Source organism: Crocuta crocuta, unplaced genomic scaffold (genome assembly GCF_008692635.1).
Source record: "Crocuta crocuta isolate KB4526 unplaced genomic scaffold, BGI_CrCroc_1.0 scaffold246, whole genome shotgun sequence".
Taxonomy (NCBI): Eukaryota; Metazoa; Chordata; class Mammalia; order Carnivora; family Hyaenidae; genus Crocuta; species Crocuta crocuta.
Window position 1 is genome coordinate 1,078,241 of NW_027531902.1, and position 25,181 is coordinate 1,103,421.

The 25,181-nt window shown below is 40.3% G+C and overlaps 1 protein-coding gene and 1 long non-coding RNA gene across 2 annotated transcripts; one reads left to right on the forward strand and one right to left on the reverse strand.

Moving 5' to 3' along the window:
- Positions 1-764: 764 nt before the first annotated feature.
- YPEL5 (yippee like 5) lies at positions 765-15,483 on the reverse strand. The gene is made up of 3 exons (XM_077774226.1): positions 15,370-15,483; positions 4,208-4,372; positions 765-2,691 (listed from the first exon to the last, which is right to left on the reverse strand). Exons 2-3 carry the CDS (start codon positions 4,346-4,348, stop codon positions 2,467-2,469), a joined length of 366 nt encoding a protein of 121 aa, XP_077630352.1. The 5' UTR covers positions 4,349-4,372; positions 15,370-15,483; the 3' UTR covers positions 765-2,466.
- Positions 15,390-16,049, forward strand: LOC144239977 (uncharacterized). The gene is made up of 2 exons (XR_013337532.1): positions 15,390-15,453; positions 15,758-16,049. It is a non-coding gene; the product is annotated as an uncharacterized LOC144239977 (long non-coding RNA).
- Positions 16,050-25,181: the final 9,132 nt, after the last annotated feature.

Below are 25,181 nucleotides of genomic sequence, written 5' to 3' on the forward strand. Positions count from 1 at the left end.
AGCTTACCGCCCATCCCTCAGTGACCTACTGATTATGTGGTATACTCCCCTGTATTTGGTCAACCTCCTCATCCCAAAGCAAAATCCTTCCCATTAGTGCTTTCCCATCTCCAGCGAACAGTGTGTTTGCTTTTCCGTAAACAACCCGATCTGACTGGATCTTCCCTGTTGCTTGTTTTTGTCAGTTTTGCAAATACAAGGTTTTAAAAGGAAGACGTAGAGGACCTCATTGTTTGTTGTGGTGCCTGCCTTGTTCGTTGTGGTGCCTGCCAGTCCCCTAAGTTAATCTAGTGATGGGTCAACTTTATTTGTTCATATACACTAAACTATAGTTCATCAGTGCCTGAGGCAAAGTCAGCTCACAGAAGTTAGTATTCAGTATCTCCTGGTGTAGATTAGGTAAAGTTAAGCCAGAATGTCACTTTATCACTGCTGACTGAAGAAAGCCTAGCTACTCATAGGTACAACATATATGTTCAAGTTAAAACTAAGACAAGATGAAGACAGCCTGGGTGGCTCATTCGGTTAAGCATCCGACTTAGGATCAGGTCATGATCTCACAGTTTCTGAGTTTGAGCCCTGTGTCGGGCTCTGTGCTGACAGCTCAGGGCCTGGAGCCTGCTTCTGATTCTGTCTCCCTCTCTCTTTGCCCCTCCCCCAACCCAAGCGCTGTCTCTCTCTCTCAAAAATAAATAAACTTAAAAAAATTTTTTTAAGCTAAAACGTTTAGTAGACTCAGTGGAAAATAAGTAGTATTGCACCAATGCAAGACAAAATATACTTTATTGTGACAGCAAATGCACATAGTGCTGCAGGTAAGGCAGGCTAGCAGGGGTGTGCATATAATCCAAGGCCAGTATGGAAATGGATGGGAAGGAAAGCTGGTTCTTAAAGCTTGAAGATTTATTCCACGGTGAAGGAAAGATCATTTGTGCCCACTTCTCTCAAATACAGTATTATACACCTACTTCATCAGAGAACTACGCCTCTAACCAAGAGCCCGAAGGCAAAGAAGAGAAACTTAATCGTAACTGTACTCAGAAGTCACTTCTAATATCAAGGACAGAAAGATTTTGCTAATTGAGGCAAATATGCTTTCTAGACAAAGACCTAGAGATTGAGCACGCAAACATCCATTCACACATTTAAATAATTAGCCAATTTTAATGTCATTTATTCCACCAGAAACAAATACTAGAATATCTAGAAATCATTTGGATAAAGAAACATTTATATTTTAATACTTCATCATGTTGTAAATTGGGGCCTAAAATAACACCCTGAGTCACATTTGATCCTTTTCTGCTTGAAAGGACCAAGTACAGTTTAAATTTCAATAGCTGAACTTCTGAGGGTAGATCTGAGAAAATAATGCTAATGACAGATCTAGTGCTTTGATGAAACTATCAGACTCTACAGATTTGTCAAAAAATCAACACAAAAATGAGGGTAGGCTGAAAACACTTTGCAAAGCAGTAATTTTAGATAGGCTCCTTCATTTCTCCCCTTCTTGGAAAACAGATGCAGATGAAATGCTTTCTGCATGGATGCACACCGGCGTTCCGTTCAACTCTTTTCTGAACGCAGTCCTAGAAGTTTCAACAGTATGCTTTCAACAAAGTAATCTCTACACAGTCAATTTAGCTTAAGAGATAAAAAGAAACGCTACCAGGAAAATTACTTCTCAAACACTCTGCTCTTTTAAAAGGTGTTTTTAAAAGCAACACAGGACCAAACACATCCAACTATCACTTTATTTATATTACTATGCTTAAGTTACATGGAAAAGACAACCAAGCAGTTCTGCCCCATTTCAGGAAAAGTTTCCAATCAACACCAATTATGTGGTGACAAATAACTAGGACTGGTGACATCTTTGGGTCAAGACTGACAAGGACAGGTGGGCTCTGGTGCTACGGTTCATCTCCAACAAGAATATGGCACGAGGGCCAGCACAAGCCATACTAACACTGAACCTTTAGCGCTGGTCACAACTTCGGATCTCTTCCCTGAAGCTAGCAAATCAAGTGAAATAACTGGGTTAAAAAAACTTTTTTTTAAAATGAAGCCAAATGAGTTTAAAAACCATGCTCTTGACACATTTTCCTTTCAAAATTTACATACAACACACTTTTTCACTCTAATAGCCCAGATTTTTTTCCCTCACATAGCCCATCGTGTAGCTGCAGATAGACTATCCTGCCTCAAGATGTAAACACAGGGAAAAAAAAAATTAACGGCATCTGCATAATATTCTCTCTACACACTGCTGCTGGATGGAAAATTGAAATTAAAAAAAAAAAACAACAAAAGAAAGAAAGAAAGAAAGTTTCCATCTTAGATTCTCACAACCTCTTGTTCCGCAGTTCATGAATCCGACCCTGATGCTAAGGTGACAGTGTATGTAAGTAGATTTTTGTTTTCAGTGAAGGAGACCTGGGAAGGGATGGAGTTAGCTCTTTTTCTTCATGAGTTATCGGATGGTACATGCTCCTCAAAGCCCTCGCTCTCTCGCACTAGGGCGCGCTCCAGGATCACACGGCCTTCCTTATAGCGCTGGCTGTCTTCAGTGGCAAACTCATAGATCCATCCCAGTTTGCTATTGCAGTTCTTGCAGCTCACGTCGCGAACCATGTGGCGGCCAGTGAGCATGACCCGGTCTTGAACTTCACTGTACTGCAGGTTAACTACCTAAGAAACAGGGGAACACAAAATCGCAGAACCATGTGAGTTACTGGCCAAAAAAGGACACGTTATTGTGGCTGATGCAGTAAGAGCAACTTCAGAAAAGCAAACAGCAGTTGTTACTTTAGTCAAACCCACAATACCCTTCCCAGGGGCTACTTTTAGAAGCTGCTGGGAAAGGCAAATATCTGGAAATTGCACTGGACATCTAATGCACTCATGAATTACTGTACTATATGCCAGTCCTAGCCACATTATTTATACACACTAGTTACATTTCTGTGTTGCAGTGAAGGGTCCTTAACTTGGAGCTATAAAAATGTTGGTTTGGGACCAGCTGTTACCATTCACCATTCAATGAGTTCAAAGAAGACTACCGATGTATAAGAAGCTAGTATGCAACAGGGATTCCACAGAAAAGGTTTTTTCTGTTTCCAGAAATACATTTTATATACAGATCAACAGGGACACACTAAGCCAACTTCAGATCATATACTGCAATACAGTTTTCAAGTGGGCTCAAATAATGTGTGAAGAATCTCCAAGGATTCTGAACATCCAACAGTCCTCTACACTTTACTCTCCTCTACATGGCCAGATAGTCAGTATTTCTGGCTTTGAAGGCGAGATGATCTTTGTTCTAACCATTTAGCTCTGCTGTTGTGTAGCCCAAGAGCAGCCACAGGCAATACATAAACGAATGAGCATGGCTGTGTTTCATTATTAACAAAAACAGACAGCTGGCCTGCCACAGTGTACCAACTCCTGCTCTATACCTAAAGAAAGGTCAAGGGTATATACACTATCAATTATGTGAGAGAAAAGCCTATTTCTAAGTGGAACAGAGGGGTGTCCACTGGGGAAATTTGGCTAGCCTTGTAAGAGCAGCACCTGAGACTTAGTTCTGTCCCTTAGCCTAAAAGATTTAGAAATTCAACTCTGCTAGTACACATTAGATTCCAGGAGGCAGAATCACTCAACCAATTTTAAAGCAAGCCAGAAATTAGAGAAGCAGGCAGACTAGTCATTAATTTGTAAATCGGGAAATGCTCTTCCCGTTGGCATCCCATAAGCCACAACATAATCAGAGGTTATGACTGGAAAGCATAAATTAGAGCAAGGGAAGTTAGATGATCTTCATTCAGTTGCCCTGTCAAGCTATGAGAGCTTCATGAAGCTATCCCCCCTTAAGGACCAATCAGTGATATGGGTATAGAAGTATTTCTACCCCTTCTTCCATAGTCCATGAAGTCACTACAAAGTTCTTACACTGCATGTTTTCTAAAGCAATGGAGACTACTCTTCTTACTGTAATACAGTCTTTAAACTTTAATGGTAAAAAAAATCACATTCTAGTAATGCCTTCCTAAGGTCCCAAAGGTAAGCCTAGTGGGCACTCATTTGAACATGCAGAATATAGCTCTCATTTCTGGTATCTCCAAACTATGAGGGGTATTCTGGTACTGCTGTCAAATATATTCACTGAACCCACTTAGAAAATGGAACTGGTTTTCCCACCAACCTTGTTAAAAAGAAATGCTCTGCCAGTGGCGCCTGTGAACCGAGTAGAGATGAGTTCTGAGCGGTTGGTCAGGATTGTATCGCAGTTTGCACAAGAAAACAGACGGGTACCACCAATATGATCAAGGAAAATTCTGCCCATTTTTATAGCTGAAGTTCTAAAAACCTAGGAGCAAATGGAAAAGCATAAGAAAGCATTATGATTTAAAAAACTGTTGGTATCTACGAGGTGGGGGTCATAGAGAACCATTCATAGATACATATAGAGATGTATGTATAAATAACATATATATGTGATCTCTGCTTTGTAGTAGTACTCATTATGGGAAAGAGTGGACTCTGTACTAAAGGATCCAAGGTTCATGCACTGAACAAATAAACAGGCAAACCAAGCTAAGAACCATTTAGAAACAGTGAGCCAAGGAAGCAAACACGCTTAGGCAAGGCCAGAACAATATCATCACTTCTCTTTTGGTTGGTATGAAAAACACAGGAAGAAAGTGGAGTATCAGAAACTGAATAGTGAGAAGCACAGGCAGAGACCTAAGAAAGGCTTAGCCTAAGCATTAAATGTACATTCTGAGTATGTATAAATTGAGGAAAGACTGTGGGGCATGAGTGGGATAATTCCAAGAGTGAAAAAAGGGGCATCAGAAAACGAGAAGAGGGGAGTCTTGGTCACGAGCATGGGATGGCTCTGGTCATCAGGCACCTCTACAACCATGTAGGGGTGATGGCTGGAGTCTGTGGAGCACTAAGTGCTTTCCTTATTTCAAAATCATCACAATAACTCTGTGAGGTTATCATCCCCACTTCATAAATTATCCAAGATTATTAAGTGATCAAAGGTTACACAGCTTTCAAGTACAGAACACCATGACTGGAGTGCAGTTCACCCAACCTAAAGCCAAAATTCTTCCATGCCCTGGCACACGGCTAGGAAAACAAGAACAGAGGAGAAGAGAAAGAGAAGCCATTATTACGTAACTTATGTTTAAGAAATCACACGGTTCAATAAATCGCAGAAGTGTTGAAACATTGGGGCGGGAGGGGAATAAAGAAAAAGCTTTGAATCCAAATTCTGAAACAAGGATAATCACATTTCGGGATTTCAAAAGTTAGAGTAACTATGCACAACTCCTTCAATTCACAGCAATTAATCCCCTTAAACACTATGTTTTAAATATTTGTATTACGTATATTTAAAATGGCAAGCAGGTTGCTATAGCTGCCACCGTGAAAGAAAATCTACAATCTATGCTTGTAGTAAGAATCACTGTCATTTTAAATTGGGGGAAATTTCATTACAAATTAAAAATTCCATTTCTTCTTACATCTGTGAACATCCTTAGTTATTAGGCAGTCCTAAGGTCATCAGAAAAGTCATTATCACAAAGATTATGACGTCCATTAAAAATTTTGATATGGAAGTTTAAGAAGAATGAAAAACAAATGGTAAGTTCAATTAAAATCTATGGCTGGTGAAAAGAAATCCATTGCACTTTAAGCAAACATGTCAGTGAATAAACCCTGGGTGAAACTGACACAACTTTAGAAATAGTATTTAGCTTTTGATTACATTTTTCCAAAATGACAACAGATGGTAAGACTATTGTTTCAGCCTTTAAAATGATAGCATTCCCTTTTCTAGATGCTTAAGAATACAGTATTTGTTACATAAAGGTCAGAGGTTGCAAATTTGAGGCCTGCAGGCTGAACTTGTCTGGTGGCATAGGGATACATCAGTGAACAAAACAGACAACTCTTCCCTTACAAAACATATGTGGACATGTTTAAATGTGGCCCACAGTTTTTTATTAATAAAAAAATAGGTGGGTCGCCATTTAAGACTTTAGAGATTTCTCTTAATAGAGCTTGTATTTTTTTCTCCCCCAACAATGGAGAGATATGGCACACGGGGCACACATTCTCATATGGCAACAATGACTAGAGTCAGTGGTAGCTGCAACTCCACTGAGGTCATTCTGTCTGCTCAGTCACCACTTTGCATCACATAATTACTTCCCCTGTAAGACATCGGAGTTTATGACTCTTCATATAACCAAAACATGCAACGGCTTGTGAGCAAGTGATCTGGGTCATGTTTCTTAATACTGGTCATTTACAGAAAGTAGCCAACAGCAAGGTTTACCATACCACCTAAGACACAGGGCTGGGATTCTGTATTTCTCTGAAAACCAGTATTTGTGCAATGATTAACCCCCCTGCTTGGGCTTCTGGGACTCATTACTTTAAAGCCAATTTTCCTTCAAACTTTTGAATATTCATAGTGTAAGTTATTTCAACCATAATACAGAGTATCTAGATGTTTCTGAATTGGCCATGGCAGACACAATGCTACTGTGGAAAATGTACTGGGCTTCAAAACAAACTCTCCCTATACTCTCTGTCTACATCATTCTGTCTTTGATTCAAAATTACAATATAGCTGTGACCATTTGCTACTGGTCCTTTATCCTAAATGGGGTAAAGAGACTTAATATGCTTTCTCTTCCCTGCTTCAAGTTCAGTCTATTTTTTACTTTTACCCAAGTATTTTTTACTGGATTCAATTATATGATTCATTACCAAGACCAAAAATATCTGTACAGAATCACTATTCCTAGTTGTGGTTTCCATTTATACAGTACTATATATGTACATAAAACTGTAAAATGTCGTTCTTATTTGCCAAAAAAGATAAGTTAGAATGCCATGGAATCCAGCAAAAGCAAGCAAAACATCTCTATCAAAGGTCTTTATGAAGTAGAAAAACCTGTGCAGGGTGGGGTCATTAGGCTCTAGGTGTTAAGCCTTAGCTTTGCAGTGCTGGGAACAACTTACTACTGACTCACACTATCCAAACTCTTAAGAGGCTGGTATCAATCAGAATGCCACTTGATTATGGAAGGAGGAAGGTCATTAAAAAGCTAAGATGTAACACCAGAATTAGGCTTCTTGGGATCTGGAGGATATATTAAACTCTGCCTTACACCTAATAATTATTTAGCGTCTACACTGTATGGGACACTGCACTTGGTACTTTACATACCACATTTAATCTTGACAATTTTCTTAACTAGGAATTTGTCACCTTCCTAGGTAGAGAAAGAAATAGAGTCCTGACACTGGCCAAGCCAGGGCCTGAATGAAACCTTGCTCCAGTTCTTTTGACCCTTTTCATTCCCTAGTGACCACAGGGCTACCAGATTCAGGTTAATCATGTACCCTTCCTGCCTCCATGCTGATCCCTCTTAGATGTCCTTTCTTCGTTGGTGGCCAATTCAAATTACACTCTCCTAAATGAGAAACCCTGGCAACTTCTTAGAGAAATTGCAAAACCAACAATACTTCCTAAATCACTTCTGGAGGTCTTTCCTCCTTCCCCATTAAGGTCTTAATTCACAGGTGCCACTACACTTGTATTAAACTTGATAGCACTACAAAATTAAGGTCAAAGGCATGTGCTTTAGGCATCTCTAAGAGCTCATACAGACCACTCCCTCACAAACTGAAAATCTGTCTCACTGAATAGAATATAGCTAATTCTTTTAGCTAAAAAACCCCCAGAGTTTTAAAGGAATAAGTTACATAACATAAAATCTAGTCACTGTAAGTTTACAACTCAGTGATTTTTAGTAAATTTATAAAGTTGTGCTACCACTGTATATCACCACAAACCAGTTTTAGAATATTTCTATCACCTCCCCCAAATTACCACAAGCCCCTCTGCCATCACAGGCAACCACTGATTTTCTAGTTTTACATCCAAAATATTTCCCAGATATGCTAAGTCCCTTGCTTAGACTCTGAAGAATCCTAAATCTCTTCAGTCACATATTTAAAAAACATCTTAAAATTGAGCTGCTTTCATAGATGACTAATGTTTTCTGTGCTGACTCTAGAGACACCTTACTGTATCCCTAAGTAATAAAATGCATGCTTTGGTCTCTGTCAGTGTTGAAGTTCAAGTTTATAACCAAAACTAAGGCCAAACTCATCACAGCTAAAACTTTAAGATGTGTTCTTTCTTTTTAACATTTCAAGCAAAACACATTTTTAGTAAGTACTATTCCCTAGATAATTTAATAAATAAGCCCTCTTTGGTACTAGCTTTTCTTAGTTCCAGGTTATTAAAAGCTTGAAATAACTACCGAACATGGTTGTTTATTGGGAGCCTATTATCAGTTTATCTGAAGTTACTGGAAACTGAGAGGCCAAGTTGAAAATATAAGTAAAATTCACAGATGATCTATAGATCACAGTTTAGTAATTGTTTCAATTTCCTTCCCCTTTAATAGCACATTTAGCTCCTTAGAGTGTCCATTTTCTATTTTAATAGGAGACCCTAGTAAAGCAATCACATTTTTAGAAACGGTACCTTTTTAACAGAATTTTTTTAAATTTACAGGATTTAATAGAACTTGTAAGAGAAAAAAGAAAAGTTTTTCTCTTTGAAATATCCATAAAAAAAAAACAAAAAACATCTCGAGGAATGGATTATAAATGACTCTTGAACAATATGGGGGGTGGTGGTTAGGGATGCCACCCTCCTCCCTTGCACAGTGGAATATGTATATATGACTACTAATTCCCCAAAACCTTAATAGCCTATTGTTGACCAGAAGCCTATGGACACCATAAACATAACAAACCATAGCCAATAACATAATCATCGAATAACATCTTTTCGCTGTTAGATATATTATATACTGTATTCTTAAAGACTGAGAACAAAACATTAAGGAAACTATGAAAAAATATATCAACCGTACTGTAGTTATTGAAAAAAAAATGCACATATAATCAGATTCACCAGTTTAAACCTGTATTGTTCAAGGTCAACTATTTTAAAAATTAGACAATATGGGGGCGTGCTGCTAACGCTCTCTCTCCCCTGCTCATACATACTCTAAATAAACTTGAAAGAGTTAGACAATATGGACTATGTAATTTCCTAGTTTGAATCCAAGTCAATAAACAACGTTCTAAAAATGGCTATTTTTAGGTTAGATTTAAGTTTTGTTTGTTTTTAGCAGTTTCAGGTTCACAGCAAAATAAGGCAGGATTTCTTTCAGAAATGTGTGAAAGGAAGGTTTCTGTATGGATAGAAATTTTCAACTCCTTTGGATAAATGCAAAGGATTTTATGCTGGAGCATACGGTAGGTTTAGTTTTGTAAGAAACTATGTCTTCCATTTTATATTCATACCGGCAAGGAATCAAAGTTCCTATTGCTCTACATGTCCTTACCCGCATTTGGCACTGTCGGTGTTAAGGATTTTGGTCATTCTAATAGGTTTGTATTGGTATCTCACTGTTGTCTTAATTTGCATTTCCCTAATGACATATGATACGGAGCATCTTTTCATTTGCTATTTGCCATTTTTTAATCAGGTTTTCTTTTTGTTCAGTTTTTAAAAGTTCTCGGTATGTTTTGGAGAAGTTCTTTATCGGATGTCTTTTGCAAATATTTTCTCCCAGTCTGTGGCTTATCCTCTTGCTCTCTTGACATCTTTTGTACAGAAGTTTTTAATTTTAATGAGTTGCAGCTTACCAATTATTTCTTTCATGGATGCCTTTGGTGTTGTATTTAAAAAGTCACTGCCATATGCAATGCCATCTAGACTTTCTCCTATGTTATCTTCTAAAAGTTTTATAGTTTTGCCTTTTACATTTAGGTCTGTGACTGATTTTGAGTAATTTTTGTGAATGAGGTGTAAGGTCTGGGTCTAAATTTTTTTCTGCATGTGGAGGTCTAGTTGTTTTAGCACCACTTGTTGAAAATACTATCTTTGCTGTATTGCCTTTGCTCCTCTGTCAAATATCATCTGATGATATTTATGTGGATCTATTTCTGGGCTCTGTATGCTGTCCCACTAATCTAATTGTCTATTCTTTGGTCAATACCATACTGTAGCACATTTATATATACATACATATATAAATCAATAACAAATATGGTGTCTTGTTGGTTAGTCTGGCTCATTGCTACACACTTACCTTAAAAACAGGGGTCAGGCCCTCGGCTGCAGCAACTTCTTACTTGACACGTCTTTCAAGGCAAGGGAAATAAATGCAAAAATGAACTATTGGGACTTCACTAAAAAGCTTCTGTACTGGAAAGGAAACCATCAACAAAACCAAAAGGCAACTGACGGAATGGGAGAAGATATTTGCAAATCACTTATCAGATAAAGGGTTAGTATCAAAAATCTATAAAGAACTTAACCAAACTCAACACCCGAACAACAAATAATCCAGTGAAATGGGCAAAAGACATGAATAGGCACTTTTTCAAAGAAAATATCCAAATGGCCAACAGACACATGAAAAGATGCTCAACACCACACATCATCAGGGAAGTACAAATCAAAACCACATTGAGATATCGTCTCACACAGGTCAGAGTGGCTAAAATTAACAACTCAGGAAACAACAGATGTTTGGTGAGGATGTGGAGAAACGAAACCCTCTTGCACTGCTGACAGGAATACAAACTGGTGCAGCCACTCTGGAAAACAGTGTGGAGGTTCCTCAAAAAATTAACAATAGAACTACCCTAGGACCCAGCAATAGCACTACTAAGAATTTATCCAAAGGATATAGGAGTGCTGATTCATAGGGGCAGCACATGTAACCCAATATTTATAGCAGTGCTTTCAACAATAGCCAAATCATGGAAAGAGCCCAAATGTCCATCAACTGATGAATGGATAAAGGAGATGTAGTTTATATATACAATGGAATACTGCTCGACAATGAGAAAGAATGAAATTCTGCCATTTGCAACAATATGGATGGAACTGGAAGGTATTATGCTAAGTGAAGTAAGTCAGTCAGAGAAAGACATATTGTATGATTTCACCCATATGTAGAACTTGAGAAACTTAACAGGAGACCATGGGGAAAGGAAGATGAAAAAATAGTTTCAAACAGAGAGGGAGGCAAACTCATGAGAGACTCTTAAATGCAGAGAACTAAGGGTTGATGTGGGGGGGAGGTGACAAAGAGGGGAAATGGGTGATGAGCACTGGGTGTTGTATATAAGAAATGAATCATGGCAATCTACCCCAGAAACCAAGAGCACGCTGTAAACAATGTATGGCAGCTAACTTGACAATAAGTTGTATTAAAAAAATAATAATAAAAAATAAAATGTAAGGGGCGCCTGGGTGGCTTAGTTGGTTAAGCGTCCGACTTTCACTTAGGTCATGATCTCGTGGTTCGTGGGTTCGAGCCCCGCGTCGGGCTCTGTGCTGACTGCCAGCTCAGAGCCTGGAGCCTGTTTCAGTCTGTGACTCCCTCTCTCTCTGTCCCTCCCCCGCTCATGCTGTCTCTCTCTCTCCTAGAAATAAATAAAACATTAAAATAAATAAATAAAATGTAAAACAAAATAAAAACAGGGGTTAGACAACTAACGCCTGTGGGCAAAATTTTAGCTCACCACCTGTTTTTGTACCACCCACAAGCTAAGGATGGTTTTCACACTTTTAAATGATAAGAAAAAATATCAAAAGATTATTTTGTGATACATGAGAACTATGCGAAATTCAAACTTTAATGTCCACAAATAAAGTTTTAATGGGACACAGCCACACACATTTGCTTTTACTTGACAGCTGTCTCACTGGAACGGCAAAGTTTGAATAGTTATGGTTGAAACCTTATGGCCTGTAAGATTCACAATATTCACTATTTGGCCCCTGAAAGTATGCCAACCGCTGTTAAAAACTCCTTCAGATGGTGAACAAGGCTTTTCATTTATGAAGCAGATAGTCATTTTCAATTAAAAAAAAAAGTAAACTTAGTTGGCACTCAGGGTTAAGGATCAATAGGAGTACTAGACAAGATCAATTTTATCCTGCTCCCCTTTTCTTCAGATTTTTCTAGCTAAAATCTTTAACTATCTATAATCAAATCAGCTCTAAAAAGATTACAAAAATAAATAATAGATTTCCTGGCTGCGGCCTTTTTCTCTCCCATCCCCAGGATTTTAAATAATGTGGCCCAGATATTTGAATTCTGGAGTCAAGCAGCCTGGGTTCACATCTCAGCTCTGCCCCTTAAAAGCTGTGTATACTTTGGATAAGGTGTCTTCTGCTTCTTCAACTGTGAAACAGAGACAGCAGTATCCATCTCTGAGTTGTGAGAATGAAATGGAGAGAATACATTATGAGAACAGTGTCTGGCACATCATAAATGTTAAACAAAGGTAAATGCAGTAAAACTAGATTTCCTTATGAAACAAAACAACTGGCTTCATCTCCTGTTCATTACTGCAAAGCTAAGTGATGAGGTGACAGAAATTATAAGCAGAAGGAAAAGTTAGAAAACTTGTGAAGCGTCTCAAATTCTCAGTGTCACAGTTCCAGGTCTTAAAATAGGTACACGCCCTCCCTGTAGTTAATAATAAAGTTGGGATCCAACCCTGGCAGGCAGAATTCAGCAAAGAAAGCATTATACTGTCCAACCCTAGAAATACCAGAGAGAAGAGTAGGTATTGATCTGAGTCTCTAAGGATCCACCAATGGGAAAACCCCCCATTCACAGATAAAGACTTTTCCTCGTAAACTTTTCCTTAGGGCATTTCCACCGGCCACACCCAATACTGGAACTCCACTTATTGCTGGCCAGTAAGAAGGGCTTTTCTGATGCCAGAAGGTGGTTGGCAAATGCAAGGTACAAAGGCTCTCTCCAGCAGGGAACTGAGTGTGTAGAAGCTCAGCGCAGAGAGGGCCCAAGGAATCTGCCTTTCTAGAGGAGACTATGTTTTGCAACAGTTCTGATAAAATGAAAACCTGCTGGAGCATGTTTATCTGGTTTTCAGTCTCTCCTCTCTCCAAAACAAGGAACAAAACCTAAAGACTTTTATAGTTGATTACTACAGTTAACATTTAATGCTGTGGTTATCTCATCAACTATTTTCATACTGATTTGTGACTCAATTCTACTTAAAACATTAAAGGGAGAAAATACATTAAATTCAATCCAAAAATCAATTAGTTTTTGTAGAAAATATTTACCAAGCCAAGGTTTTGGGAACAAAAGGGAGCTGTGTGTTCCTCTTGTTAATTCTCTTGCAATACCTGATCAGTTTCCTTTACGGTGTCAAAGGATGTTCTAGTTGTGGAATCCAGTCTTCAACTGACAGTAACTTCACTATTTTTGTTTTTGTCCTTCAAATAATGCTTTTGTTGTTGTTGAATGTTTTCCAGGTTTACTATATTTCTATAATACTTACTGTTTAGTCATCACTAAAAAATAAGAGTAGTCATGGAACTCAGGGAGTCAGCTAAACAATCTGAGCTGGTAATCTCCCCAAAACACCCACTGGCAAGACAAATTCAAGATCTCTCATTCGTTGTGATGCAATACCAGGACTCAAAAAAGCCTCTTATTGGATAGATTGGAGTATAAATTAACTGTCTGGTTTCCTCATACAGGTGTCAAGTAGCAAGTTCATGTCACAGCTAAGGTTCATTTTCTACATTACGCAGCCATTATTACACGGGATTACCAGAGACACAGATGACTTCTATAGCCATTCAGGCTCTATAAAACCTAAAGAGATATTCTTGGTGCAAATGTACTTAGGACTATCTTCACATCTCATGACTATATTTAGAAATAACTTTCACATCTCACGAAGATATTTAGGACTATGTTAGGCCTATATTGGAGGGTACTGTCTAATGTAATATCTTTTTTTTGTTTAGACTTAATTTTGGTTTTATCTCCCTTTGCTTTTCATGGTTTCTACACCTTTCTGTCTCTCCCACCACTCAAATAGAGCAAAACGCAAGCAAGTCTAGGGAGAAGTCTGATGCTCCAACCAGAAATTATGTTTGGAAGCCACATGTATGTTACCAACCTTAGTTTTCTGAAAATCCAGTTTTCCTTAATTCCCCTGTACAGGATTCAATAATTTACTTGAGCACATTTTATCATCTCCCTCTCCTATAGAGAAGATGGTTGCTAGAGATAAACTTCAAAAACAAGTCAACCAGTAGGCCTGTATTGGGGACGGAGCTGGGTGAGGGTATGATCAAGGTGGACACCAGTCCTTTCCCAGGAGGTACATTCTACCTGGTGTTCCAGCACATACCCAGAAAGATAATGGGATACAGAAAGTACGCAGTGTGCCAAATTCCACAAGCTCCACCTTCTCACTATTTATAAATGCTCCAGGCCTGTTTTTCCTTCTAGGCCTGTTTGCCCCCCCACCCCATCCCACCCCCAAGACTCACGTTTTCTAGGTCGGATCAATACCGATCCACTTCAGGATGCTTCCTACTTCAGTCTTATCCATTTTTTTTCACTGCCCCAGCTTTTCAACTTCTGTAACACTCATTTCATATTTGACTATGAAATAGTTACTCCATTTCATTTGTTTATGACTTTTTACTAAGTTACAGGCTTCTAGAGAAAAGACCATGCGTTCTTGGTATCTTGGTATCTTATCCCGTCTTATCTAACACAGTACACATATGCCATTAACTTTTAGGGAGAGAATACACCTAGACACTTCACATCTAGCCCAAGTATTTACCCCTGGAAACCCTTCATGTATTTTGGTTCACCTGTGTGCAAATTCGGCTGTAACACTATACGTGGCTACGCAAAGTGAGCTAATACCCTATTGCCCCCAGTTACTTCACCAGCAAAGCTAATTTTCCAAAAACACAAGATTAGCTGGCCTGAGGTTACTTCAGGTTTTCCATCTGTCAGGGAGACCTGGAATAAAAATCCTCAGATTACCAACAAGGCCCTATAAACAGAAAAAGTTTAAAAATAAATGAGCTGTATTTTTTCCCAGCCTCTCCGGGGGGGGGGGGGATTAATAAGAGTCAGGATTAAACAGATCTTTGTAGCAGTTCCGTTTTCCAACTCCCGCGTTCATAATACTCATTGTCCTACCTAGCTGTCTAGAATAAAGGGGCTGCGAGAGCACGCCCACCCTCTCGCCGGCTGCGGCGGACGGGGGTGGGGGGGGAGGGCGGAGAGGAAGNCTAGGACCCCAAGGGGAGCGCGGCGAGGAAGAGGCACTTCCTGCCTGTGTCCCCCTCTTCAGGCCGATTCCCGAATGCTTCGAAGCCGTCGACCCGGAGGGCTCCTCAGCCTCCACCGGGTTCCGAGCCCAGCCCCCGCCGACCGCACTCACCCCGAGCGGCTGTGAGATCCGCGGCCGCTGGCGGTTCTTCGCTCCTCAACTGGGATGAAGCCCCTCGGCCACCCGAGTCTCCAGGTTTAGTCAGGCCCTGGCCTTGGCCCCGCCTCTCCCTGGTTGGGCCTCAGCGTCAATCACTCGGCGTAGCCCCGCCCCTCGAACAGTGGGCTCTCCTGGTTGGCCCAGAACGCCCTTCATTTCTAGGCCCCGCCCTCGTTCCCGGCACCCTGCCCCTTCCGCTGGGCCCCGCCCCTTCCCTGGTTCACCCTCCCCCACTACCTCTCCCCTCCGCGGCTCTGCCCACCCCTCCCAGAAGCCGCAGGCACTGAGCCAGCTCCCGCAGATCGCCCCGCCCCTGACTCAACTCCTCGTACTCGTGCAGCCAATCAAAGAGGCTAACTCTGCCCCTTCTCGGGAAGCGACCAATGTGAAGAGGCTTAGGATCCGCCTCCTTCCCAGCTGAGAGCACACAACACAGCATCCACGTGAGTCAGCTTCTTAAAGGAGAAGGTTCAGCCTTTCTAATTGCGGCAGCTGTAGGACATCGCGCGTCATCAGCGTCACCAGGTGGTGGCTAAGGCCTAGCTTTTTGAGGCCGAGAGACGACAAATGAAAACAACAGGCTGTTTTTCTAGGCAAAGCAGGTACCTAGATAGTTAAAACGTACCGTGTAACTAATTTCCTTGAGACTGTTTAGTCACTTCTTAAAGAGCGCCACCTTTTACTTGCAAACCCCAAACCCTTTGAATCTCAACATATAGGAAATCCTGAAGAACATCTATGGAAAACGACATTTTTCAAGTGTGCCCGACTTAATTTACAGCTCTCTGAGTTTTCTCTTGGTAGTAGAAGTGATTATCAAGAAGACGAGAAAATTCAAAATCTTTTACATGGAGATTGTCTGCCTCTGAAAGTCAGGTTTGTTTGTTGCAAAGGGTAGCTGTTTCCCTAACCATCAGGAACGGTTAAGATAGAAGGCTTTGTGTCACTTTTCATTAGCATTTCCCAGGCAATTACATTAATGGTCTTTGCTCGACTTTCAGGATGAAGTATAAGTATTTGATGATGCCTATTTCTCAGACAGAAAATAAAGGGTAACATTTGAGGTTAATCTGCAAGGCGTTTAAAGCCATCTTTGGTAGGATAGAGGTTTTGAAGCAAATACTAGAAATTTGACTTCTCATCAGCCTCAAAATCACCGGTATTTTCATGCAGTGCAGATAAAAACCCATCAACAAAGGCAAAACAAGTAGAGATAGGAAGGTTTGTTGTTTTGTTTTGTTTTAAGTTTGATTTATTTGTTTGGAGAGAGACAGAGACCGCGCCAGTGGGGAAGGGGCAGAGAGAGGAGAGAGAGAATCCCAAGCAGCTTCTGCACTGCCAGCATTGGAGCCATGAAACTGAGATCATGACCTGAGCCGAATCCAAGGGTAGGACGCTTAACCAACTGAGCCACCCAGGCGCCCCAGAGATAAGGGAAGTTTTAAACATTTTTTAGTTTTTTCCTCATTATTGTTTTGTTTTTACTTTAATTACAAAGTAATATATATTCATCGTAGGGAGGTCATACAGCCTCATTTCATAACAGAAACCTCTGTCTTCTGCTTACAGTTTCTTGTACATCCTATTCTTCCTGAAACGAATGTGTAGGAAACAATATTGCACCTCTTACTGAACGCAACTAAAAGCCTTTTTAGGAACTTTTATCTACAAATTTACCTTTGTCTATATCCACAGTTTTCCATGGTATGACTTCATCTTTTATTAAGCACTTTTTCTACAGACATCCTTCAATCTTTTTCTATTAAATATAGTGTTCTAAGGAACATCTGTGTTCACTGATAACCTATTTGTCAAGTATTTCTGAATGTAATTATTTGAAAGGGGCGTATAGTGTCTAAACCCATAGGAATGAGTTTTTCTCAAAGTGAGCACTTTTGAGTGCTGGGTAAAACCATAGGGAAGATTATTTATTTATTTATTTAACAGATACATAGAAAGTGTTAACTGTTCTAGGTGTTCTCAGATTAACGCTCTCAGTTAATTTTCATGAAATTCGGTTCTGTTATCCCCATTTTACAGATGAGTTGACTGAAGCACAGTGATTAACAAACATGTCCAAGGTCACCTGGTGGATATAAATTACAACTATTAAACACAATATTTGTAAACTTGGAAGACAATGATGAGAATCATATTTTAGAAAGACTAAATGATAGTGATGTGCAGAGTTAAAACCCAAATGGGAGGTAAGAAGGCCAGGTAGGAAAGGCATGGAAGTTGCAGATTCAACAGAAATGGCTGAGCAGGACTGATTGATTGTTTATAGGTGGACTAAGAATTTTCCCAGATAAGCCAGAGATTTTCTCCTAGGTGACTGATGACCTCCTGTCGCTGGGTATAGGGCTGTTGGGAAGGTCAGTTTGGGGTGGAAGATGATGGACCCCCTGATGGTGGCATTAGAAATAGAAAATATACAGTTGAAGATAATGTAACAAATATGGAAGAGAAATGAAAAAGGGTAAGAGCTTTAAAGACAGTCTTGATAGGCTTTTGGTTCAGTTGTGTTAAACATTTTAGTTTAATTACATTTTGGATAAATTACTTTATAATACTGAGACTTTCCCACTAAGAACATGGTATGTTTATCCATTTATCCATTCTTTTATGTCTTTCTGTATAATTTCATGGTACAGCTAACATCCGTTTGGTTGTTCATATATCTTCTTAGGGCTCTACTTAGGTATTGTGTATTTTCTGAGGATATTATGATTTGGATTACACCTTCCCATTCATATGTTGAATTCCTAACTGCTGGGTATCTGTGACTATATTTTGAAGTCCAGCCTTTAAAGAAAGGGGATTGAGTTAAAATGAGGTTGTTAAAATAGGCCCTAAAACAATCTGACCAGTGTCCTTATAAAAGGAGATTAAGGATCTGAACACAGTCTGGCTGTGACATTTGTCACCCCTTAGATCGCCAGGGTTGACTTGGCTGATCTGACTGGCTAGGGAGGTGTCCCCTTCTTCCCTTACCACTCCATGTGCCTGTGTCCCTCTTTGAAGCTGCTTACTTGATAGAAGAAGATGACTTTCCCTGATAGAGAAGAACCACTCTTTGGTCAAGAAGAGTATATACTTGTATACAAGTAGATGCAGTCCTCTGCTAGAACCTTCAAACAAGTTACAAGTTCTCCACATCCACTCGTAGGAGAACCTGGCGTAGTCAAGTTTCCATGACTCCAGACACCTCCAAATGAGGCACAGCATGTGGATGTTTGCCTTTCTTAAAAAAGAGAGACAAACATTACTACATAAGAAGGGACACCAGAGATGTGTGTACATATAGAAAAGATCATGTGAAGACACAGAGAGAAGGCCACCTGCAAGCCGAGGAGCAAGGCCCCGGTAGAAACTAAACCTGCTGACCCCTTGACCTTGGACTTTCAGGCTCTAGAACTGTGAGAGATAAATTTCTGTTGTTCAAGCCACCCAGTCTGTGGTATTTTGTTGCATCTGCCATAGGAAACTTAACAGAGGAGGTTGCTGTGAATGGAACTTCTATTATATATTATAACTCTTCTTGGTTATTTATTTTGTAGGAAAAATAATGATTTTGCACTTTATTTCCCTGAATTTTCTAGATAGATTATTCTGTCTTCAAATGATCATAATTTTGTCTACGTCTTTCTATTCATTTGCCTTTTATTTCTGTTTAAGTATCTTTGAGTGCATGTGTGAATATTTTGCTCAAAAACTTCCTTTAGGGGCGCCTTGTGACTCATTGGGTTAAGCATCCGACTCTTAGTTTCAGCTCAAGTCATGATCTCATGGTTCATGAGTTCAAGCCCCATGTTGGGCTCTGTGCTGACAGAGCCCTCTCCCTCTCTCTCTGCCCCTCCCCTGCTCTCTCTCTCTCTCTCTCTGTCTTTCTCTCTCTCACACACACACACACATACACACACAGATTAAATAAACTTTTAAAAAATCCTTTATTGCTAATTTGTAAGGTTCCTTTTTATAAAATGAAAAATGGGTGTGAAATTTTATCAAATACCTTCTCAGTGTCTATTAAGATAATCATGTTTTTCTCTTATCCTGTTTCATTTTATGATATATTACAGTAACCTGCCTCTAACATTAAACCAGCTTTGCATTTGGGGATAAAAGTTTCTTTATCACTTGATATGTGCTAACTCTGACATTCTTCCGATACATAAAATCAGAAACATTAGCATCTCAACAAACACCAACATATCCTGGTGCATTATTCTAGTTGCTGACTATACTTTCTGGCTGAAACCATCTGATATGCCCCTAAGAGGTAATTCAGTATCATAACTACAAACCCAGGGTCTGACCTTCAGAATGCCCTTCTGTTGGTGCTTGCATGGACCTCTCTTTTGTTCTGATTTTCCTTCTCTTGCTTTGAAGGACTCTTACACTGAAGTTGTGACTTTGGAGATAAGACTACCCTTTAAGTGAAGGCTTCATGCCCAGCTGTAAGTCTCTCATTGCCTCCTCACACTTCCCAAGGCCTTGTAAATTTCTTTGCTCAGTAAGCCCTGAAACACTTGGACGTCCACCCACCTCTGCCACTCTTTGCAGATAATCACACATATAATTTAGAGTCAGATTAAGACTGCTGGAGATGAGCTACCTCAGAATTTCTCAATCTCAGTATTTCCTCCTTTGTTTCCTATTTTCTTGGCACTATCTCCAGTTAGAAGAAAGACAGTCTCTTTTCCTTTCCAAAGCCCGATAGACACCTATACCTGGAAAACAACTCTGGATCTTGAAACTCAGTCAGTCTTTAAGAGAATCCACATCTTGTCTTAGCAGCACAAATAACACATATTGCCTTTCTTCTTTTAAGTTTGTTTTGAGACAGAGAGAGAGAACATGAGTAGGGGAGGGGCAGAGAGAGGAAAAGAGAGAGAATCCCAAGTAGGCCCTGCATTGTCAGTGCAGAGCCCGATGTGGGGCTTGAACCCAGGAACTGTGAGATCATGACCTGAGCTGAAATCAAGAGTCCAAGGCTTAACTGATTGAGCCACCCACGTGCCTACAACACATATTTCCTTAGGCCTAGGGTTGTCACACCCCTCTTGGGTCTGTTAATAGACCCCAATCCCCCTGGCTCCTTCAACTGATACAAGTACTTACCATCTCTCTCTTGTTTGCACCCTACATACAAGTGATCTGCCCTCATATCCAACACCTTAGTTTAGACCCAAGTAACCTCTTATAATAACTTGTGTATCATTTCCCTTGCTTTATATCATGTTCATCCCCTCCCAGCACCCCCACCCCCACATCCTGTTGCCTGGAATGTGGATACACCTGGACCACAGGACCAGGACTTTGCCCTAGGGATGGAGGAGTGGACAGCTGGAAGGAACATGGACCCCAAATACTGTAGAGAGTAGAGCTGCCATACTAGCCTGGGACTGTATGATTGGGGGAGGGGCTTTTTTGTCGAGGGGGTAGGGACACTGCATGTTTTTTACTTTAACCTGAATTTATGAGAACTTCAGATAATTTAAACAGACTGGCTCCTTTAGGGAGAAACATATATGTAAGTCCAATCCCAATGTAGTAGTTAAAATATCAATCTTAATTAAAATATTAATAACTGCCTGAGTTGCAGCCCTGCCATTTTACCAAAAGCTGTCTCAAAAGTCACTGATCATGAAATTCAGCTAAATCTTTTTGGACTGCTCAGATTTTGTGCGGTATTTGAAATCATCAACCAAACATTCAGTTTCCTAACTTTTTATTCTCTTGGCTTTGGCTGTATAGTAGTTGCTTGTGGTGGACAGGCCTCCCTGCCTGCCCTACCACCCCCCACAATGGCTACATCCTAATCTCCAGAACTGGTGAATGTGTGACCTTACATGACCAAAGGAATTTTGCTGGTGGGATTAGTTTAAGGATCCTTGAATGGGGAGATTATTCTGAACCATCCAGGTGAACCAACGTCATCACAAGGGTCTTCATTAAAGAGAGGTAGGATGGCCCATAAGCATATGGAGATGTGCTAACTATTAGAGAAATGTAAAGCAAAGCCACAGTGAGATATCACTTCATACCCTTCAGGATCATTACCACCAAACAAAACAAAACAAAAAACAAAGGATGTTAGCAAGTACTTGGACAAATCGGAGCCCGGTGCAATGCAGGTAGAAATGTAAAATGGTACAGCTGCTATGGTAAACAGTATGACAGTTCCTAAAAAATTAAAAATAGAATTACCAGGGGCGCCTGGGTGGCTTAGTCGGTTGAGCGTCCGACTTTCGCTTAGGTCATGATCTCGCGGTTCGTGGGTTCGAGCCCCACGTCGGGCTCTGTGCTGACTGCCAGCTCAGAGCCTGGAGCCTGTTTCAGTCTGTGACTCCCTCTCTCTCTGACCCTCCCCTGCTCACGCTGTCTCTCTCTCTCTCCTAGAAATAAATAAAACATAAAAAAAAAAAATAGAATTACCATATGATACAACAATTCCACATATATACCCCGAAAGAATGGAAAGCCGGGTCTCAAAGAGATATTTGTTCACCCATGTTCATAGCAGCATTATCCACAATAGTGCAATGCAATGATTCATGAGAAATATGTATGTGGTCATTCAGCCTGATGGTGTCCAAGAATTGCTTGGTGTTGGGTGTGGGAGTGGGGTGGGAGTTAAGTCTGGGGGCCTGAAAAAAGTAGTCAAGAGCTAGAAGCAACCTGAGTAGACTTCAGTGGTTGAACGGATAAATGAAACATGGTACATACACACAATAGAATATTATTGAGTCTTAAAAAGGAAATAAATTCTGACACATGCTATCTTTCAAGACATTATGGTAAATAAAATAAACCAGATACAGGAGGACAAGGATTGTATAATTCCAGTTATATGCAAACTCTAGAGCAGTCCAAATTTATAGAAACACCAAGTAGAACTCTGCTTGCCAGGGATTAGGAGGAGGAATTGTTGTTTAATGGGTACAGGGTATAAATATGCTTCCTAATACCAAACTGTGCCCTCAAAAATGGTTAAGATGATAAACTTTATGTTTTGTGTATTTTACCACAATTAACGAATAAACTAGGTTTTCTAACAAAATAACAGCAATAACAAACTGCAAAAGGGAGGTAGGAGAGTCAGAGGCGGAGAAGGAAATGGGGTGATAGAATACTAGAGGTCAGAGTGAGCAGGACCTCCAGCCAGGAATGCAGGCACCTCAGAAGGTTAGAAAAGGCAAGGAAATGGATCCTCCCTCCCTAGAGCATCCACAAGGAACACAGCTCTGCGGACACCTGGATTTCAGCCTCCGGAGACCCATTTTGGATTTGTGACCTCCAAAACTGCAAGATAATAAATTTTTGTTGGTTTTTAAAAATTTTTTCTTAATGATTTATTTATTTTTGAGAGAAAGAGACAGTGTGACCAGGGGAGGGCCAGAGAGAGGGGGAGACACAGAATCTGAAACAGGCTCCAGGCTCTGAGCTGGCTGTCAGCACAGAGCCCGACGCGGGGCTCAAACGCACGAACCATGAGATCATGACCTGAGCCAAAGTCGGACACTTAACCAACTGAAACACCCAAGCACTCCGTATTTTTGTTGCTTTAAGCCACTAAGTCCGTGATGATTTGTTATGGCAGCCAAAGAAAGTTACTACATCACGCTATTTTCCTAAAGCCATATTTAAAAAAATTTTTTTAATGTTTTATTTGTTTCTGAGAGAGAGACAGAGAGAGAGAGACAGAGACAGAGATAGTGTGAGCAGGGGAAGGTCAGGGAGAGAGGGAGACACAGAATCCGAAACAGGCTCCAGGCTCTGAGCTGGCTGTCAGCACAGAACCTGACATGGGGCTCAAACCCATGAGCCGTGAATCATGACCTGAGCCAAAGTTGGACGCTTAACCGACTGAGCCACCCAGGCGCCCCTAAAGCCATATTTTATATTGAGTTTTCTTACTAATCATTTGGTGCTGTTTATAATTAGGATTAACATAACTATATTGTTTCTAACATATGTTATTTTCAGAAGTCTGACTCAGCAACTGTTGGAGGTGTCAGGGAACAGAACCTCAGCCCACAAACCCCTAAGTCTTTTTTGCAACGGATTGTGCCAACCAAGAGGATCTTGTAATATCCTCCCCTAAATTTCTTGTAAACCAACAACAACGGGGTTCGTAAAATTTCCACAAGCTTTCCCAACACTGAAAACTTTTACACCTCAAAACCTGGGGTAAGGATAGGTACATGTCCCAAGTCAGGTGGGGGCAAATTGGAGAGCAAAATAAATGGTGGTGAGGACAGTTGGGGCGCCTGGGTGGCTTAGTCGGTTAAGCGTCCGACTTTCGCTTAGGTCACGATCTCGCGGTTCGTGGGTTTGAGCCCCGCGTCGGGCTCTGTGCTGACTGCCAGCTCAGAGCCTGGAGCCTGTTTCAGTCTGTGACTCCCTCTCTCTCTGACCCTCCCCTGCTCATGCTGTCTGTCTCTCTCTCTCTCCTAGAAATAAATTTTAAAAACATTAAAAAAAAAAAATGGTGCTGAGGAGCATGGGTTTTAGGATTATTTAGCCTGAGGTCAACCCCCAGCACTTCCTCTTGCTAGCCACCTAACCATGGGTGAGAACTTCAATTTAATTACTAAAAATAGAGATAATTTTAGGGTAATTGTTAACACTGAAGAATATAACTAATGTCAAGTGCTTAGCCAGCGTCCCCGACACCTGTCAAGTGCTCAATGAAAGTTGCTGTTTTGAGAGTTCTTACTATTTTCATGACTCTTGATTATGAAGCTGAGGCTAGATAGAAGTCCAGAGCAAGCAGGCTTTGCTCTGTTTCCCCCATACCGTCTGCATTGCAGAATGGTAAGATCACCTGGCAGACTGCCGGGCAAATGCCTGCTAGCTCTCTTGTGTGGTTCAACCCTGAATCAAGAGAGTACTTGAAATACTGCCAACAATCTGACATGCTTTATATTATGGAGATGAAAAATGAGCCATTCAACTTCTTTCAAAACCTACCTGCCCACAAAAAGTCAATAGCAGAGATCCTTCTGAGTTCTAAGCTAGAATTCCATCAATGAGATAACATGCACTCTTAGTGACCGCCATTACTAATGATAGTCATTTAAGAGGACACGCTTTGAACACAAAATAAACATTGAAAATGCCATCAAACACCAATCAGATCTATATGAACTAATATAGAGTTCAAGATACATTATTACGTGGAAAATGGCAGCTGTGGGATTACATGCATAGTCTTATCAATTTTTGTAAAATAATAAGATAACTATGTATTGTATACAGATAAAAATCTGAGATATTCACTTTATACACTGTCCTCATTTTCATAAACCTATCTTACAATGCCTGTGTTTAACTTGAGCAATCAGAAAACTGGTAATGATAAATTTTATTGCCAAAAGCATTTTTAAGTTTAGTTTGTACTCAACTTTTATTGAGGATTGACACAAACGATGCTCACATGAAGAATTTGCATCTTCTGCTACACTAGCAGTATCAGTCAACTCTGGTGAGTAGCAGAAACCCACCTTGAAGTAGTTGAAGCATAAGAAGGAAATATACTGGCCCACATCCCCAAAGAACAGGAAGGGTGGCTTGGTCCAGCCATAGGGAATTTGAATGCAGCCGAGATTGGCTGATTCTGTCTCTACTTCTGTTTCTATTTGCAAATTGACTGTACTTCCTTACCATGGCCTCAAGTAGCCCCGTGTTTGCATCATTATCATTATCATTATGGCTTCCTGACCGAAAAGGAAAGCTCTAGTTAGAAAAGTCCCAGA